At 49.0% G+C, this 13143-nt stretch overlaps 1 protein-coding gene across 2 annotated transcripts in view; it reads right to left on the reverse strand.

Annotated features, from left to right (window-relative positions):
• Positions 1–4501: 4501 nt before the first annotated feature.
• The window catches only part of Galnt1 (polypeptide N-acetylgalactosaminyltransferase 1), a 125368-nt gene continuing 116726 nt past the window's right edge, over positions 4502–13143 (reverse strand). For both annotated transcript variants that reach the window (XM_060377594.1, XM_060377593.1), the window contains exon 14: positions 4502–4668. In XM_060377594.1, the coding sequence (XP_060233577.1) occupies positions 4517–4668 (152 nt within the window). In that variant the 3' untranslated portion in view covers positions 4502–4516. The remainder of the gene's footprint in view (positions 4669–13143) is intronic.

Raw genomic sequence — 13143 nt, forward strand, 5'->3', positions numbered from 1 at the left:
AGGGGATTGCACCTGGAGAGCTGCTTTTCTCTACAGAGGGGAGCAGAGAGAGGATGGAAGTGAGGAAGGGGGCCAGGCAGAAGGCTCAGGAGAAAGCCTTGGGTCACAGGGAACCATCAAGGGCTCTGAGTCAGGCACGAGCTCAATGCGATTCCTACCACCCTAGAGGCTGACAAATTCCCAACCATCCAAGGCTTCAACATGTCTTATTAACTGTAAAATATTTTCTACAGTGCAATTTCACAAGTTTCCAGCTGGGCTTTCACTGGTGATGTTTCCTGTGGTGACTTTTGTCATTGTGATGTCTTGCAAGGTGTTCCATCTTCCATCTTTCTCCTCTTAACTTCACAAACCTAAAAACTACCTTTCAAATCACAGCCATTAGAGAAGATAGCGGGTCTTTCAGACAATCTACAAGGTAGAGGATGGAGAGAGGGAGAAGGAAGAGGGAGGGAAGGACAGGGAGGGAGAGAGCTTATGAATTATGACAAAATAAACTTTATCTCTTACCCTCCATTCGGAATTAACCTCTAAGAATATGACAGTTGATGTCCCCATGTTATTTTTATAGCAGTATTGTCTGGCTGTGGGTTTGAGACCTTGCCTTCCCACTCTCAGATGTGGCCGGGCTTCTATGTTGTAGAGATTTCTAGCTCCACTTGCTCAGTAACTTTTTGTCAGAGCAGGATATCTGAATTCTTGCTGAGCCATCACTTACTCCTGTTGGCTGGAATCACTGTTTCACACCCAGAGTGCAGTCTCGGGGTGTTCTGGATCCCTTCCCTCTCTCCAGGCAATATGCCATACGTCCTGCTGATTACACACTGTCAACATTCCTGCTTCTCGGTGAGACAGGCAAGAGCCTGGCCCTATAACTGTCAATTCTGAAGAGAGAGTGGGGTGGAAGACCAAGAAGTATATCAAATACAGTAGAGACAGAATTTAATCAATATTCTTTTCTAAAGATCTTTATTTTAAAAAGATTATTACGTATTTTTCTGTACAAAGAATGTTTTGCCTACAGGTATGTTGGTGTGACCTGGCTTTGAGTGTGTTTGAGAAATTTATCCAGAGGCTGCTTGGAACTGGGGCTAGGAACAGATGAGGAACAAATTTCATTCTTGTGATCTGCAAAGTCTCACAGCAAGCCCCTGAGTTGGGTGTGTCACGGAAAAGTGACAGGTGTGTCCCATGTCACTGTTACATGTGGCAGCCAGAGAAAGTTTCTGGAGGAGGGGACCCTGTTGTGTGGCATTTCTTCTGAACGTAAATATCCCATCCTGGGGAGCGCCTGTTTACACCAACGACAACTTACAAGACTCAGTGAGTTCCTGAAACTGAGAAGATCCACAAAGCCTCTTGGATCTAAGGACTGCTGGGAAGAAGAGACTCTCCAGCCTGTGGAGGCAGCTGCAGATCATACAGGGAGGTTTAGGAATGCAGCTTACCTGAGAGAGCACCCAGGCTGAGGTGGGCTTTTTGGTTACACAGCTATCCGTGAGTCATCAGGCTGTCGTACATAACCCCTCACCCATACTCCTGTAAGTGATCAAAGTAAACTCATCAGCTATCCGTGCTCTACTTCACTGCAGTTGTTTTGCGGCTCTGTCATTGGTGCCAGATCTGTGGGTGTTTATCGAGTTCCCTCAAGAAAAGTCACACAACAGATCATGAGCAGAGTCATCACAGAGTTATCATCATCCCCTACCTGTGTGGCACGGCATTAGCCTGTCTCACCTTTCCTTGAAGTTTAGAAGGGTGTGAGTGTTTGTGCAGCAAAGTGTGACCTTTGGTGTAGGAAATAAAAATGGGCTCAAATTATTGCACTGGTATTATCTAACCTGCTGTCATAATCAGTAAGAGACACAGACACCTTACAGATTTTAGAATAAGCCTTATTTCATACGTGGCTGGGCAGGTATAAATCCCTTAAGCCACCTTGGTTACCACCCAGCCCCGTAGCCCATGCCATTTGCCTGAATCATTCCTATCTGGGCTTCTTCCCGTAAAATAGCCCCATAAATACTTGCACATGTTTTCCATCCGGGCCTCTCCCCTCCATGCCGTTCTCAGAGGTCACTCCTCCCGGCCCATGTGGTTCACTATCTATCCCATGGTGGCGCTCCTTCTCTCTCCTGTCTCTCTGTCTCTTCCATGATCCTTCTCTCCTCCACGCCTGGCCACGTTTTGGCCATGTTTTGGCCACGCCTACCTCCTTTCTGCCCTGCCCAGGTGTGCAGTCATTTATTCTGCCATTCAGGGATCATCTGGAGGCAAGGATTATGAAGGTCATTCTGGGGTACTTGTCTTGTAAAAGACAGCAAGCAGACCCGGGGAGGGCCGGGCCAACTAATTACAATCAAATACTAAGCGCCAGACAATGCCAGTCTCTATCTGGCACACAGGCGTGCCCTAAAAAAACCCCAAAAGTCATGTGCTTACGTGATTAGTGAGCGATAATGGTTTGCTGCCCGTAGCCTCTTGCTCGGAGGTTACATTTAACTCCAGTATTAAAGCTCAGTCCACCTGCAGCTCAAAAAATATGGCAGTGCACACCGGGGCATGTCTGTCCGAGGGCCGCACCGTGCAGCCCAGCCTGGCCCAAGAGCTCACCAGCACAGGTGGCTTCATCTTAACCATCCCCATGCCTCAGCCTTCTGAACACTTCCGGGATCACAGCCTTGTGCCTCTGGGCCTGGCAGAGCAAGGCTATGTGCATTTGCGGCCTGTGTGTGACGCCTGTCTGTGCTCACCAGCAGGCACGCTCGTGCAGCGTCTTCAGGTGTCTTCCCGTACGGCCCCCATCTTGTGTTTGAGACAGAGCCTGTCACTGAACTGAAGCTTGCTGTGTTTCAGGGAGGCTGTCTGGCTAAGGAGCCCCAGGAATCTCCCCGTGTCTGCCCCTGTGCTCAGTGCTGGGGTTCCAGAGTGGGGCGACCACACCCGGCGTTCATATGAGTTCTGGGGATCCAAACATAGATTCTTGTGCTTCTGCAGTAACCGCTCTTGCACAGACCGCTACCCATAAACACAGAATTCTCACACACACATGGGGGGGGCATAGGATGAAACTTTCCCAGCACGGAGCCCTTGATTGCTTCCAAACAAGCATTGGCCAACAGTTAGCAGAGGTTTGGTGACGATGCCCTTCGGTCCTTGGAGCAATGGTTGTCCTCTATGTGTGGGGTCACATGTGTGAACTTTGGGGTCTTTGGTCTTACTGCACATGGGTACCCCAGTGGGACATGAGCCAGACTGGACCAGCTGGTGCAAGGAACTGAAGCAGGACTCGGTGAATTACTTCCCAAAGAAACTCCTCCTGCTCAGGGTTGGGACTGTTGGGCCGGTTCCAGGCGGAAGGCCAGGCAGAGGCTCAGAGCAAGGCCCCAGGGAAGCAGAACAGACGGCAAAGGCAGGACAAGGTTCTTTTCTTGTGGTGTCACAGATAAATGACACCGATGCCTGTCTACATCTCCAAAACAGTCAGCCAGAGCCCATTCAATGTGAGTGTATGTGAGCGAATACACGTGTGTAAGGGTGTATGTGTGTGAGCGTATGTGTGTGTTGAGTGTATGTGTGTATATGTGTGTGAGAATGTATGTGTCAGTGTGTATGTGTGTGAGAATGTATGTGTGTGTGAGTATGTGTGTGCTGAGTGTAGGACCAAACCCAGACTTCCCGACCTCAGCAGCACCATTTTTCCTGATGGTCTAGGAAGTGCTGTTTCCTTCCCGTTATCAGCGAGGTGGTGGGGTAGCCTGGGCTCCCCAGGACAGCATCCTAATGATGGTTCCTCTGCAGTCTTGCCATTATTTCTCTGCAGAGTCCACCGAGCGCAGCCAGTTGCTGAGACAGAGTGTGCAGGCTCATCACAGCGCGGAGTGGATGTCTCCTCCCTGCGGCCATTAATAATGCACACGGTAAAGGAGCCGGGTAGCCGTCCAGCGAGCTAATTAAAAACGCTGGGCCCCGCAGATGAGAAGCCAGTTCTCACTCAGCTGTCCGTTTGCTACCTGGACGGTCTGCAGGGAGCAAATGTGTCTAGCGAGCCAGACAGAAAGGGACAAAGTCTTTTAGCCACGGGAAATGTGCCTTGGAAAGCGGATGGGCCAGTGTGAGTCCACCAGGACGCCACAGCCTCCGCGGCTGGCCTGATGATGAGGCAAAATGCCTTCAGAGAAACACACCTCTTGTCAAATGAGGTGACTGGACCTTCATCATGTTGTAGCAGCCTGTGGTCTCACCGCTCCTCCTTTTTATCAGGGAAGGGATGTGTGGAACACAAGAATCAGGCGTCCCTTCCTGGGGACAGGAGGACCTCACGCTGGAGCAATCTTCCGAGAAGTCAGCAGAGCTGAGGGCTAGATCACACTTCAGCAAAGCCCGCTGTGTGCACTGCAGCCGCCAGCCTCCAGGAAGTCCTCCAAGATGACTACATTGAGAGGAAGGGAGGGAGAAGGACGGGGGGCAGGTGGGAACTGGAGAAAGGTTCAACAAAGTCACAGAAAATGGGAAGTCAGGGGCTCTGGGAATATCTCAGTGAGTGTGCTTGCCACTCAAACACAGGGACCTGAGTCTTATTCCAGGCCGCGGTGTTAAACCTTGTGATCCCAGAGCTGGGGAGGAGACTTGACGATTCCCGGGACTCACTGGTAGACAGGAAACCATCTGAGGTAAACAGAACAACTGTGACCTTCACAAGCATGAGTAACACGTGACCGCGCGCGCACACACACACACACACACACACACACACACACACATCTCATAAACACCCTCCACAACAACCCCCCACCACACACACACCACATCTCTAAGTGGTCACTAACCAAGCCTGAAAAGTAGAGAAAGCTTAAACCGAGGGCTGCCAGGGAGGGGAGCTGATTGGCCAGCCCTGTGAGTCGACAGCTTGGGGGGCTCCGTGCCAGACTGTGAGCTCAAAGTACAAGCGCTATTAGGACCTGCCACAGACAATTCCAGCCTGGAGCTGGGAGTTGGCAGGGCACCCACAGCGATCCTCAGTGGTCTCCTGTGGAACGATAATTTCACAGACTCTCTACATCAGGCAAGGCCGCTCTGCAACCGTGGCAGATGAAGATAAAAATAGGTCCACGGCTGAGGCCCGGCACAAACCAGAACACCGCTCAGACCTGAAGGAAGTATAGCTTCTTTCCTGCGAATGCAGGTGGTGCGGCTTTTCCCTGAGCACATCTTCTGTCCCCTCACCCCGTGTTCTTCCTCAGTTGCGGGGTCAGTCCCCCACTTCCCAGCCCCAGCCAGAGAATTCAAGGGCAGTTCTTGGCCTTCCCTGACACCCGTGAATCCCCCCTGATGTTGGTCTTCCTCAGAATAGCTGGTGGCTTTTGACTAGTGAGCATCACAGCTCCCTTAACAACTCCCAGGGGTGAGAGGTGCAGCCATGGTTTAGATATCGCTCTCTAAAGTTCATACATGTCTCAACAAAAAAATATAACCCTACATTTGGGTGTTGATTGCATTTGGAGTTGGGATTTCGGAGGGGGGTCATTAGGGTTAAATGAAGTCAGGAGGATGGGTCACATATTAAGATTACTAATTTTCTAAGAGGGTAATAAAAGGCTGTGGAATTGTAGATGACCTGCTTAGCATGTGATAGGCCCTGAGTTCAATCCTCAGCACAAAGGGACGTGAGAGGCAGAGAGAGAGAGGGGCTAAGTTAAAACACATGATCTCACTTTCTTCCCGTGGACCCCAGTTTCTCCCCAGAATCTGTTAATCCTAAAGATGCAAGGAGAAAGACCAATGACCAGAGTCATCACGACCAAATTAATTAAAGCAAGCAACTGATTAAAGCAAGCTTTTTTTTATTTGTGCAAATGGGCTGCCTCTCCCTAAGGTGGAGTTCAAGAGACCAACCTTGAACATGGGGAAGACAAGGCTCTTATAGCTCAGAGGTAGGGGGCTTCCAAATGGTAGATTTGGTGGGCAAAAGAGGCGGGGTTACAGGAGCATAACATAAGCGTAACAAGATAATCATAGGGACCTCCTGAAACAAAGACATGATTTCAAGGTGGCCATAACAAGGTAGCCATAACAACCATTTGAAACCAAGGTAGGTTTGCAAGATGGTTATAATAACCTTTGAAACAAAGACATCTGTAGTTAAGGTTACAGGTGGGGTATAGCCCAATCCTTAAGAAATAGAGGTTTAATTATAAACAGGAATGAACCTATTTTATCTTTACTATAAGAAGGTTTTTAAGGCCATGATGGAGGCAGTCTGGTTCATCATGTCCTACATCCTTCCCAGTGTCCTGCTTTCTCCCTATGGTCCCAATTCCTCAACAGCCTGACACAGGAGCTGAATGTCCTGAGGAAGAGGTCTGGGAAGGAGTAAGCCCTTCTAGGGAAAGGATGCCTTCTCCATAGCAAGGAGATTAAATGGATGAGGACATGACAGGAAGCTCCCAGATCCTTCTCCACTTGGCTTGGAGAAAACCCAGAAGCCAGAGATACAGACTACATCCCCTAGGTAGGAGTGAGGGGGCCTCCCTGGCAGACAGCTAGCTCCCCAGAAGGACCTTCTGACCTCACCCCTTCCTCCCTACAGCACTCCTATGCTCTCCCTACTCCCCTCTTGTCCTCACTCCCTCTTCCAAACCTCCTCCTGCTTCACCAGCTAGAGGAAACCCCCCCCAACCCTGGAATTCCCCTACAAATGCTCATCTCCAAAATGCTTCCTCACTCTAAGAGACTGGACAGCCAAGCCCAGCTGACATTTGAAAGGACAGAGGCAAAGCAAACCAAATCCACATTGAGCGTGTACATATGTATGTGTGTACATTTGCTGTGTTCATATGTGAAGGCATGCAGGTACTATGGAATATGCGTGGAGGTCATAGTGAAACTTTGGGAGTTGGTTCTCTCCTTCGACCATGGGTTCAAGTCATCAGGCTTTGGCACAAGTGCCTTTCCCCTCTGAACTATCCCACTGGCACTAGAAATGCACTTTTTAACCTTAAAGACTATGCAAGGTAACCTACTAGGCTTATCCAAACCTGTCCTAGACCCTGAAGCTTGGAGGACATGGAGGCTGATGCCCAACATCCAAGTCTGCAAACAAGAACGAGAACTTCAGAAACCCTTCCAGTTGTACAAACCGAGCCAGGATCAGAAAGCAAGAGGAAAGGAGACAGCCTCAGCTTGCTCACCTGTGTTGGGCTGCTTTCCCTACCCTTCAGCCAATGGGCTGGATTCCTGGCCGTGGGGCTGCTTTGGTGCTCAGGTAGCACCCTGCTGCATGCTGCTGGGGAGCCGGAGGAAAGAAATGTGGGGGGACACCTGTGGGCTCAGCACTGACCCTTGGGTAAGGAATGGAGGTGGTTCAATTTGGTTCAGAGTAGACTTTAGGCTTCTCCCTACCCCCAGTCCTTCCTGTATTTTGTGTCAGGGTAGACAAAAGGGATGGGATAGACAGATAGTCCATAGAAGGAATAGCTCCACGAGGTAAGCCCTGGAAGGGGGCATTTAAGGGCAGTGAGGTATGCATTTGGGGGGGTGGGAGGGTAGTGATGGCCACTTTTGTCTTTCTGAAGAATCACTGGGAGTAGCCTGATTAGCTGAGGAGTGGGCCAGCAAGCAACCCTAGCTGCAGGGTAGAGCTGGGGCTGGGCCTTTGACTCAGAGGAAAGGATAGAAACCAAACGGCTGTCGCTGGAGTGCGGAGTCGCTGACCTGGAACCGTCGTGGAGCTAGGGGAGGATTTCCCTCTGAATGCAAGAGCTGGAGCTCTGAGCATTTCCCCAGGGGTACAGTGTGGAGACCGAGGCTTCTGAAACTCCCTCTGCAATGATAATCTTGGGGGCAGAAGCCCTTCATCTTAGGCTGAGCTGTGAGACCTAAAGGCAGCTTGAAGCTGAGAGTCCTTTTTCTCAAACAGAAAATTTCTAAGCACCCTGCCCCCCTCCCACTCCTTGGAGCAGAACCCATGAAGCATTTCATGTTTTTAAGAGGCTTGCTGCTTTTGCGGCCTCTTTGAAGTACAGTGGGAAAATATTTTTCTGTCTCCATCTTAGAAAGCTTTTATAAACAAGGATTTTCACTGAGCACACAGACCTAGCGACTCACTTAATATTGGCTAAATGGAAGCTTCTGGCTAATGAAGAGCTGCCTTCTAAAAACAGACAATTATCAACATTTGTTTCACCAGTTAAGGATTCCATCAAAAGGGGGGGGGGGGGAGCCATGACTCCTGATGTTTGTAAAGTGATGGATTCCTTGAGAATCTAATGATGGGGGCAGGGGGCAGTGCTGGGGAGATGGTGCAGCAGTTAACAAGATGTACCTGAGTTTGGATCCAAGCACCCACATGAAGCAACTGTTGCTGGGCTCTGAGGGGATCTGTTGCCCTCTTCTGGCCTCCTCGGGTACCTGCAAATCCATGGCAGACTCCTCTCTCTCTCTCTCTCTCTCTCTCTCCCTCTGTCTCTCATAAATAGAAATAAGATAAAGCCTTAAGAAAGTAAAGAACGTAGCAGGCTCAGGCACTGTGGCTCAGATGATGTAGGTGCTTCCCACCAAGCCTGACAGTCTTGAGTTTGATCCCAGCAACTCACATGCCACCGAAGAGAAAGTTGTCCTCTGATCTCTGTGAGCACATCTTCCCTGACTACTCCTAAACCAAAGGAGTGCTCTCCTCCCCTTCCTCCTCCCCCCCTTCCCCATTCTTCCCTCTCTCCCTTCCACCCCTTTGGTCACCATTACAGTGCAGGGATTTCTCTTTCCATCACTTTTTACTTGGCTTCCTTCTTCCTTCTCTGCTGGAACCCCAGAGAACTCTCCCAGGTAGGAGCCACAGACACAGTAGGAGCCACAGAGTCCCACAAGCTGCTCCCAGTCAGAATCCAGAATCACCTCTGCTCTGCAGCCTGGCACAGAGAAGGTGCGACCAATGTTTGCTTTAACAATTGTTGTCTTGTGGAGAGCTGTGTACAGGGGATGTCGTTGAGTTGATTAAAACAGTGTCTGGACAGTAAAGTCTCACAGAGATGGAATATTTGCAAATTAAAAAAAAAATAACAGAATTCAACAGAAGGCTCTCTGGACCCCACAGCAAATCCTACTCAGAGCAAAGAGCCCCTTTGTAGTGGAAATGATCTCTCACTTCCTCCTTGTAGTGCTTGAGTTCACAACCCTGGGAAAGTATATGCAAATGTGTTCTATATGTTTAAAGCATTCATATCATCCATTAGATTCTCTTTTCTTAAGCACTAATTTGTATGTATGCATGCATGTATGTGTATATGCATGCATGTATATATGTATTATGTATGTGGGTTCTGGGGATCCAACTCCTGTCATCTGGCTCGGCAGCTAGTGCCTTTCCTAATGGAACCATCTCTCCTTTCCCCATTGGATTCTTTATAAAACATACTTACTTTTATTTATGTATATTTATATGAGTGTCTGCCTTGTGTGTGTATGTGTGTGTGTGTGCACGTATGTGCGTACACAGGTGCCATGCATGTAAGGATGACATTTAATTTTTAAAGAGACGAGGACATGGAGAAAAAGAAGGCCCCATGGGAGTCCTGAACAAAAGCAGGCTTTGGAAAAGGTCAGGCTCAGAGTGTCACTGGCTTGGTGGTGATAAAGCTGGTCTAGGCAGACAGCATCCCTCACTCTGGCTATCAGTCTACTGAAACAAGTGACCTCAAGAAACTGGGATTTCTCCAGGAACCTCACACCAGGAAAAGAGAAAGCTTGAAGCCTGGGCCAGTCAGAGGGAAATTTCTCTCCTGGGAAGAGCAGACCTGGGAAGAGCCAGACCACCTTTAAGGGGAGATGGGAGGTCTGAGTGATGGGCACCACACCTTATCCTGAGCTGCTTAGCTATGCTTGACTCTGGCCTTCTACTTAAATCTTAAACTCATTTCAGAACCCTGAAGATGAACATTGGGGACTGTGCTGGATGTTTTTTTTAGTCAACTTGACACAACTAGAGTCACCTGAGAGAGGCGAGCCTCAATTAAGGAAATGTCTCCATAAGACTGGGCTGTAGACAGGCCTGTACAGCATTTTCTTAATTAGTTATTGATGGGGGAAAGTGCAGCCCATTATGGGTGGTGCTATCACTGGGGAGTGATCCTAGGTTCTGTAGGAAAGCAGGCTGAGCAAGCCAGGGGGAGCAAGCCAGGAAGCAGCACCCCTCCATGGCTTCTGCATCAGCTCCCGCCTCCTGGTTCCTGCCCTGTTTGAGTTCCTCTCCTGACTTCTTTCAATAATAAATCATGATGTAAATAAACTCTTTCCTCCCTGACTTGCTTTGGCCATGGTGTCTCATCATAGCAATAGTGACCCTAACTAGGACGGGGCATCATTGGAACTCTTTGTCTTTCTTCCCAGGGTAGCCACATTGAATAAATCTCTTTTTTCCCCCCTGCTGCTTTTCACTACATTGTGTTTGCTTTAATGAGCTTATTGAGGACAGGTGGCCAAACCTGGCTTCCTGCACCCAGACTGTGACTCTAAACTAAGTCCAGTAACAACAGAGGACCCAGCAGGACAAGGAGGATCCATGGGACACAGCAAATTATGGAATGGAAGAGCTGTGGTACTTGGCAACTGGCCATTTTGATGACAGTCTTTTTGACAGAAAGGATGCTTTATGTTGGCCGACTCAGAACAGACACGTTTCTTTTCTTTCTCTCCCCCCCCCCTTAACTAGCTGACATGAGCAAAGACACTCTTCCTTTCTATCTGGGAAGCTCATTCTAAGAAAGAAATGGACTTCCGGGTTTAGAGATGGGGCTCTGAGAGACAGAGCAGGAGTTGGCGATGATTGTAGCAGGAAGTAGGGACAAAGTGAGGATTTCAGGGGTTCTCAGTCTTCTTAACACCACAATCCTTTCATACAGTTCCACACGCTGTGGTGGCCCCCAACCACAAAATTATTTTCGGTTGCTACTTCATAACCGCAATTGTGCTCCTGTTATATAGGATGTGCAAGATGATATGTGAGCCCTGTGAAAGGGTCATTCAACCCTCAAAGGAGACAGGACCCACGGGCTGAGAAGCACTGACTCAGAGGGCAATCAGTCTGTTTCACCCGTTCTTAATGGTGTGTGCTGGGTGGTAAACAGTGGCTGGCCAGCTCTTTGAATCAGACGAAGGAGCCTACTGCCTTACGAATTCTGCCACTGTAACTAGCTTGAAGCATGTCCTCCCTGAGTGGCATCATAGAGCCCTCACATCAGAGAGGCACATTAGTGTGAATGGCCTCACGGTCACACATGGTAAAATGATGACAATAACGAGCACTGGACACCGCCTTTCATTTGAATATAACTTACTTACTCCCAGGCTCGCCTCATGTACTCTGTAACGGTGATTGTTGAGGAAGTGGCTTGCAAAATGCCTGAAAATGTAAATGCCAGCCCTCGAGGGAGACGCAAGAACCAATTCCAGCAACCACTGGCTGGCCCAGGACAGACTGACCTGCTGGCAGCCCTGGCCACAAAACATTCCCACAAGACTGTTCCCCTGGAGAGATGCTCGGAGGAGGGACAGGAAAGACAGCAGGCTCGGGAGCTGCATGAGTTTTAACCAAAAAGAATAACAACAACAAAAAAAAAGCTAATTTAAGTCTTGCATTTGCAAGTGCCACCTGAACTAGATGGCCAGAATAAGACAACATATAAAAGTAAAAACTGAGCAGTGCCATCCAGTTTAGTCAGCACTTTGAAGGAAATGCTATTGTGAAGTTCAGAAAAAAGAGATCAAGAGGCTATTTAAATGCAAATGTGTCACAGAACCCACAGAAAGCGATACATCTCCCAAACGATACCAGCCCGCCTTTCAGCAGCCTCTGCTCATAATAGAGTTGTTATTTTTCCAATCTCTGAAAAGCCTTCTGTTACTGGAGTTCACTTGGGGTGGTTACCTGGGGTAGGAGAGGATCTGAGGGAAGTTTGGGGCTCCTGGAGGGCAGAGCTGGCATGAGTGCCCTCTGCTTGGGCTGAGGAACTCCTGGAGGCGTCTCTGTGTTACTCCTTTGGTCACAGTGCAGAGGAGAACAAACTCATCCAAGCACTTCGGGATGAAGGCGCAGGTTCCTTGACCTCACTTGACTGAGCCACCCACAGCCTCTGAGTCTGAGGCTTGCAGGGTCCAGGAGGGGACTGAGATTAAAGAGCCCTGCACTTCAAAGTCCCAAGAACCCACAGAAAACTCAAAGAAATGCTTGACTGATTCAAAGCAGACTGTGACAGAGAAGGAGCAAAGCCACCCAGCACAATTTCACCCACCTAGATGGAGCCATAGGGCCCAAGCAAGTATGATGGGTTGAAATTTTAGACTCTGTTCCACGTGTGCTCTAGTTTGGATAGAAATATTGCCCAAAGGACTGTGTGTTAAAGGCTTGGTCTCGGTGTGGCTATGTTAGCTGGAATCGCTAGGACAAAAGGCTTCCAGGAGAGTTTAGACCTTTGAGAGCACGTGTCCCTGAAGGAGTGAACAGAGCCCCAGTCCTATTTTCTTCTGCTTTTGTTTTTTGTCTTTGTTTTTTCACCTGGGATGGGGTCAGCAGCTTGCTCCGTTATGCAAAACATCCTTTGCAGTTTATATCACCTCACCAGAGAACTAGCAGCAAAGGGACAACGGTGCGTGCGCCAAGACCTTCAGTGCCATGAGCCATTCCCCACCTTTTCTCTTCATAGGCTAGTTATGGCAATGGAGCTGGGATGGGGATAAGATTTGTCACAGCAACAGAAATCCAACCAAACAGTATGTGGTCAATATTGGTGTAGAGCTTTCCAAATACAATAAGCACTGGCACGGCTCCTTCAGAGTTAGGTGTGACAGTTACTGGGCTCGGGTGAATTACTCTACCCACAGCTACCCTCTGCCTCCTTTAAGGAATGTACTTCCACCATGGTTTCCAGCAGAGATCCTCACTTAGGAGGAAGAGACAAAAATAGCAAAACCTTCACAGTCCATGTATCTTTCTCTGCTTTAGGACATACATGGAGGGTGGGCACAGTTCAGGCCTGGAGTTGCTTTCTGTCTGGAGAGAGGAACTGGATCCAGGGTCCAGTGCTGGGCTTAGGTTGGTTTTCAGGGAAGATGATGAACAGATGTAGACAAGAGGAGCGTCCTCAAAGTTTA

Source organism: Meriones unguiculatus, chromosome 2, assembly GCF_030254825.1.
Source record: "Meriones unguiculatus strain TT.TT164.6M chromosome 2, Bangor_MerUng_6.1, whole genome shotgun sequence".
Taxonomy (NCBI): Eukaryota; Metazoa; Chordata; class Mammalia; order Rodentia; family Muridae; genus Meriones; species Meriones unguiculatus.